The sequence below is a fragment of the Corylus avellana genome, chromosome 2, assembly GCF_965113065.1.
Source record: "Corylus avellana chromosome 2, dhCorAvel1.hap1.2, whole genome shotgun sequence".
Taxonomy (NCBI): domain Eukaryota; kingdom Viridiplantae; phylum Streptophyta; class Magnoliopsida; order Fagales; family Betulaceae; genus Corylus; species Corylus avellana.
The window spans coordinates 33,840,447-33,847,184 of NC_142491.1; the positions used below are offsets into that span (position 1 = coordinate 33,840,447).

General features: G+C 32.7%; 1 protein-coding gene across 1 annotated transcript; it reads right to left on the reverse strand.

The window, feature by feature from the left end:
* Positions 1 to 3,160: 3,160 nt before the first annotated feature.
* On the reverse strand, positions 3,161 to 6,181 carry LOC132182805 (protein NRT1/ PTR FAMILY 3.1). The gene is made up of 4 exons (XM_059596155.2): positions 6,006 to 6,181; positions 5,602 to 5,819; positions 4,639 to 5,198; positions 3,161 to 4,130 (listed from the first exon to the last, which is right to left on the reverse strand). The coding sequence occupies exons 1-4, from the start codon at positions 6,124 to 6,126 to the stop codon at positions 3,230 to 3,232; spliced, it is 1,800 nt and encodes a 599-aa protein (XP_059452138.2). The 5' UTR covers positions 6,127 to 6,181; the 3' UTR covers positions 3,161 to 3,229.
* Positions 6,182 to 6,738: the final 557 nt, after the last annotated feature.

Here is a 6,738-nt window from a genome sequence, read left to right on the forward strand (position 1 = left end):
AGAACCTATTAATCGCTGAAAGAGTCAACGACGGTGCCGTTTCCGAAGCGGAGAACCTGCGAAACGAGCCTGCGTTTTATGATTCACGTGCGGTGTCGTTGAGTGTGATACGGTGTACGGTGTTTTTTAATGACGTGGCTACCGTGGCCCACGGTATACGGCTGTAATTACTTGATTGGATTAGGTGACTCTTTGTCTTTGATTTCATTAATTGGCAGCAATTTGCTATGCCGTAGATAGCTTCATTTATATTTGCTATGATGTTTTATTATTTTTGCAATCGTTTTTAAAAATTTTAAAAAGTTTTAATATCATGTCTTCATATTTTAAAGGTGTGCAATTATACCATTAAGATATACGATTAAATCAAACAGTGAATATGTGAAATGTCTCTTATATTCCTATAAAATTTATACTGTTACAAAATTATCTTAATTAAATAATTAAAAATTAAAATAATAGCACGACCCACAGCTAGCTTGGTTATGTGTCATCCAAGGAAAATTTTTAATTTTTTAAAATATGGGTATTTTTGGTATTTTGGCAGCGTTAGAATTTAACAAAAAGTACTCTTAACGGTGAATGGGTGATATTGCAAAATTTTAAAACATATTATCTTTCTTAACGTATTGTTTTGTAGTTTGAGGTCCTTCCTGAAAGTCAACCAAGGTCACTGTTGGTTTTGAGCACTAGGGGTGTCAATACGGTTACGGTTAGCGGTTATTAGCAATAACTGCTAACCGTAACCGCCTTAGCGGTTAGTAGATTTCACTAACCGCAACCACAGCGGTTAGCTACTAACCACCGGTTAGCGGTTAGTAAAATAGGTAACCGCCCGTTAACCCATTTTTCAAAATTACGCTTTTTTTTTTTTGCTTTTAGTTTTTTTGCCTTTTTTATTACTGTAGCATTTTTTACCCTCATTTGTTTTTTGTATTTTTAGTGTCTTCTTAGGCCCAATTGCTATAAAAAGAGCCCATATAGAAAAATCAAAAATATTTGACCCCAAATTTACATTTACTTGTACTTAAAAAAAAAAAAAAAAAACTCTTAAATATTAAATCATAACCGGTTAACTTTAAAAAATAATAATAAAAAAAATAATAAAAAATTCAACACTACATATAAAAAAAAGTTCAACACAAGTTATAAAACAAGTTCAAATAAAACATATGATATATATGATTATATGTCATATTATGTATGATTATATGTATTATTTGTTATTATATAATCATATCAATTATAATGATAATATTACTAAAATTAGAATGATAAAGCATTAATACTTCAATTGTGTTTATAAGTAACACATTGTTTAATCCAATGTCAATTACTTAATTTGATATTATACGAATCACATTATCATTGTATATTAATAATATGATTCATTTGAATAAAATATTTGAATTATTATTGAATCATATGATTAAGTATTGATATTATACATTTATATTATTCATATGCATATATGTATAATTATAATTTATAACATATATAGACTTATAAGTTTATAACATACATTGGAACTAAGTCTCTAGGTACTTACTTATTGTATTAGTATGAATTGGTATACTAATGATTTATATCATATTATATATGTATAATTTGTTATTATATAATCATATAAATTAGAATGATAATGCATTAATACTTCAATTGTGGTTATAAGTAACACATTATTGAATCTAATGTCAATTACTTAATTTGATATTATACGAATCACATTATCATTGTACATTAATAATATGATTAACTTGAATAAAGTATTTGAATTGTCATTGAATCATATGATTAAGTATTGATCTTATACATTTATATTATTCATATGCATATATGTATAATTATAATTTATAACATATATAAACTTATAAATTTATAACATACATTGAAACTAAGTCTTTAGATACTTAATTGTTGTATTAGTATGAATTGGTATACTTATGAATTATGTCATATTATATATGTATAATTTGTTATTATATAATCAAATGATTTAATTGATCATTTGATATAATCATATATATTATAGTGATAATATATTAATACTCAAATTGTGATTTAATTATCTAAAAAAAAAAATGGTGATTTAATTATCATGTTATATGTATAAATATTATTATAATTATAATTATAAAAATATATTATATAAAAATATGGTTAACGGTTACAGTTAGTAAACCCAATAACCTCTAATGCTAACCGCTAGGCGGTTATAGCGGTTAGACAGTTAGCGATTAATATGGTTAAGCGGTTAAGTAGTTATAGCAGTTAGCGGTTAGCGGGCGGTTTAGCACCAATTGAGTACCAACATATCACTTCTAATGCAATTTCTATCCTCTTGTTGTACTTGTGTGTAATCGTGATGTATCATATAAAATCAAGGGCGGAATCAGAATTTTGAGTGAGGGGGATGAGAAAAATAAAATAAAAAATAAAAAACTTGAGGTAGAGAAAATTAATTTTTGAAGGTCATAAAAAATATATTTTTTGATGAAAGTTTTAAATTTTTGGAGACTCAAGCCCTTATGCTAGCTAGGTCCACCCCTTAGAGAAACTTCTTTCATACAGAGTAACACAGAGAAAAAAGAGGCTTGATTCATATAAAGTAACAAATGATAAAAGAACTCACAGTGATCGATCGACTAATGCCTGAGTGAGTCAATGGGCTAAAAATGTGTTCATTGTTCGTCGGCGCAAGAGGCACACCATTCTTTCGTTGTTTTGTATCCGCTTTGTTGGTTTTCTTGGAAATTGATTTTTTTTTTTTTTTTTTTTCAATAAAACTTGTGGAGTGTGAAAGAGAAGTGTTTATCTCTTAATTAGCCATTTTTATTCATAAGTCATTTTACTAATACGCAGTAACGCATAGACAAAAAAAAAAAAAAAACCCCTTGTTAAGAGCACTTCTAGTTAGTGAGTTCCTCAAACTTTAGTAAAAATTTTCCTATTTTGGGTAGCCACTGTTTGAACACAGCTCTGTAAATATTTTTTTACTTAAAAAGAAATAATTCTTTATTAGTTTGGAAAATTTAGTTGGTTGATTACCGTTGGTGATGAATTACAAGATCGAGTGATTAATGATTAGGAATCATTTTTCAAGATAAATGGGCTGTGGGTTAATTTATTCCTGATTTATTCTGCTCTATCAGAATACACAAATAACAATGAGACATTTTTATATAGTAATATTTGACAACAATCCTAACTTGTCTCATTTTTAGCAGTCTTAATTTGCCTCTTCACCCCTTTTCTTATCCACAATCACAGATGGGATTTTATCATTGTTGCATATCTGGCTTTCCTCTTCCAATGGCTTATATGTGTAAAACCAAGCACACACCACATAATAGAAGAGATTAATGACTTGGACTCCACTAACAAGCAAATAATAGTACTCCAATCTACCCCTGTTTAGATTCCTATCAGGCAGCCAGTTGCTTTTCATGCCAGAATACTTATGAACAAGTGACACCATCAGCGTGCCTGCATAATTCCCCATTGATATTGCTATCCAGTAAAGTGCCACGGCCGTGCTTCTCATGCTTTCAGGTGATTGATCGTAGAGAAACTCCATGTGCCCAACAGACATGAAAACTTCGGCTACCCCATGAAGGCAAAACTGAGGCACCAACCAGAAAACACTTATTGGGATAATTGCTTTTGGATCATCCAACAAGTTGTGATTGCCGGCAACTGCTTTTCTCTTGATCTCAACAAATGATGCAACAATTGTGGCAACGATGTTTACCACAAAGCCTACACCCATTCTTTGCAGGCATGTGATGCCGGACGGATTTCCAGTGAACCGGCGAGCAAAGGGTACGAAAAGACGTTCGTATAGAACAAGGCCACTGAGCATGGTTAGGACGCCAAAGATGGATAAAGTGGCCGGAGGGATTTGGAAGGATTTGGACAAGTGGCGATCCATGCTACGAGCTTGTTGGATGGTGAAGCTATGCTGGTGAGAAGATGAGGCAACAAGTAAAATTCCGGCAGCCCATATGGGAAGCATTCGGATAATGGATTTTAACTCCTCCACGCGATGGACAGTGGCAAGCCTCCATAGATTTGGTGTCTTTGAATCTGTTGTGTCGCCTTCTGTTACTATTGCAGCTTTATCTAACCACCTGCAGGCAGTTAAGTGAAAGCAGTTTAACCATTCAATTTATATGATACTACTAGGGGTGGTAATTTGTCGATGTTTGCGTGTTGGGTTTGGGTCGTGGCAATAGACCCTTGAACTATTGCGCGTTTTGAGAATGTCCCCCTAAATTAAAAAAACTCTTAATTTAACTCTCTAAACTTTTAATTTGATTCAATTGACCTCTTCCGTCAGATTTTAAACGTTAAAAATGAGAAAATGACATTTATACCCATGAACGTTTTTATAAAATTTTAAATTTACCCATAATTTTAAATTTAAAAAAAAATAAAAAATTGAAGGATAATTTGGTCGTTTTAGGCATTTTCGTTAGAAGTTAACGGATAAAACTAACGAAGGGGGTAAATTGATTGAAATTGAAAGTTTATGGGTGTAAATTGAGAATTTTTGAATTTTGAAAAGTTTTTTCAAAACGCGCAGTAATTCAAGAATTTAAAGTGAAGTTTTTCCAAGGCATTGTTAAAATTGCTTACTTGAATTGATTGGAGTGTAGAAGCCTTCCATGCACAGAAATATCAGCATCGAGTTCTCTATTTTCATACAAGAGCCCTGCATCTTCTGGTACAACTTGTTTCTTCTTTTTCAGGGCTGCAACAACCACCTGAGTCAATCTAACCAAGGGGCTACCCCCTGGTTTTAATCTATTGTAAAGAGGGAAACCAAACAAAAAGGCTAAGATTGACAAGGACATGGCTATGGTTGGGACTCCAAGACCCCAGCCCCAACCCACATTATCTTGGATGTAAACCACTACAGTTAGGGCAGTTAATGTTGCCATTCCCATGCTAAAGTAATACCAATTAAACAAATTCCAGCTTCGGCCAGCTACACTTGATTTGGTCATGTCAAATTGGTCTGCAGCAAAGGTAACTACACAAGGCTTGATGCCACCTGAGCCAATAGATGTAAGGAGGAGAGAGATGTAGAGGACCCAAAGCTGCATTGCTGAAGCTTCCTTGCAGTTCTCTTGAGTTGCACATGGTGGAGGGTGAAGCTTTGGCAATACTGCTGATATGGTGATGCTAACCAATCCCTGCAAGAAGAAGATAAAATTCTCTTATTGGTTATATAAATAATGTTAGATTCTTTTCACTTATCTTGTTCCGTTTCGACACTTTTGCAATCATACCCTTTAAGTTTAAGAAGTTATAATGTCGAATTCCCATATATGATTTATAGTTAAATCAAATGGTAAATAGGTGAAATATCTCTTACACTCTTGTAAAATATCTCTTAATTAAATAAGTAATAAATTTTTTAAATAAAGGTATTTTGGCCTCCTTTATTAAAATTTAATAAAAAATCCTAACGGAAGGTTAATATTATAAAATTTTTAAACATGAAAATCTGACATTAAGTATTTTTTAAACCTTAAAAAAATAATTGCAAAAGTATCGAAACATAAAAATAAGTGAATTTTTATGACATATATATACCAGTTCATAGATAATAGAACCAGCCATGATGGTCCAAAAGCGGCCTGCAAAGGAGTCAGCAATCAAAGCACCAATCAATGGCGTGAAACTGGCAGTCCCACTGAAGTTGGTGAGGGTGTTGGAGGCCGCCACCAGCGGCATGTTAAGCTCTTGTGTCAGGTACGTTATCATGTTTGCATGGAACCCAGTTGTCGCAAATCTGTCGCATATTTCATTTCCTGTCAAACAAAAGACTAATTATTATTGGGCAACTCCATGACTGCATGTTTTTTGTTTTTTTTTTTTCTTTTCTTAAGCACAAAGGTGTTGAGATTTATTCAACTCCAAAAGTGAAAAAAAAATTGAAAAGCAAACACACACACACACACACATATATATATATATATATATATATATATATATACCAAGGATGAATGGCATTGTTCTGAACCCTCCAAGCTTCTTCTTCTTCCTTTGAAAATCCTCCATATTCTCCTGCTTCTCATCTTTAGCCATGTTGTTGTTGTTTGCTCTCTCCAACTCCATTTGTGGTTGGTTCCTCTAATTTACAGCCAAAGGGAAGTTCCAAGAGGACTACATATATAATTGTGGATCAGGATTTTGGACAAAAAAATTAGAAGAGTGGTGCGTGGGACCCAAACATTGGCACCCTTGGCCTGTGATATGGTGGTGTCTTATCACTTGTGTCGTACCATTTGGTCCATCAATTGAGCTTTGTATTCATTCATATCATTTTCCCAAGTGGGCATACTCTTCATCATCAGCTTCATATGCATTATACACAAAAATATCAAACAGGAATCTTCATATAAATATTGCAAGAGTAACAAGACAAAAGCATTGCTGTCAATCTCACCCACAATTTCACTTTTGGCCTTTCGGGTTAATTGGTAATCCTCCTGATCTTTCAGTGCTTGAGAAGCAATAGGGGGTTAATTTGATATTGCCCTTCCAATTTCTTTAAAAGTCTCTCATTGTCATCCATACATCCTCTATTTTCAATATTAATATCATGTGTCATGAACAATTAAGTGTATGGTTCTAAGACACATGAATCTTAAAGGCCTTTTCAATTTTTAACTCAACATTACCCTAATAACTGAAATGCCTTGGTTTTCTTTTTCTTTTCTTTCATTA

Coding starts and splice junctions, on each gene's coding strand:
- LOC132182805 (XM_059596155.2), bottom strand. CDS start 6,126: ATGGAGTTGGAGAGAGCAAACAACAACAACATGGCTAAAGATGAGAAG. Junction 5,820..6,005: donor AACAATGCCATTCATCCTTG/GTATATATATAT, acceptor TTTGTTTGACAG/GAAATGAAATATGCGACAGA. Junction 4,131..4,638: donor CTACACTCCAATCAATTCAA/GTAAGCAATTTT, acceptor AACTGCCTGCAG/GTGGTTAGATAAAGCTGCAA.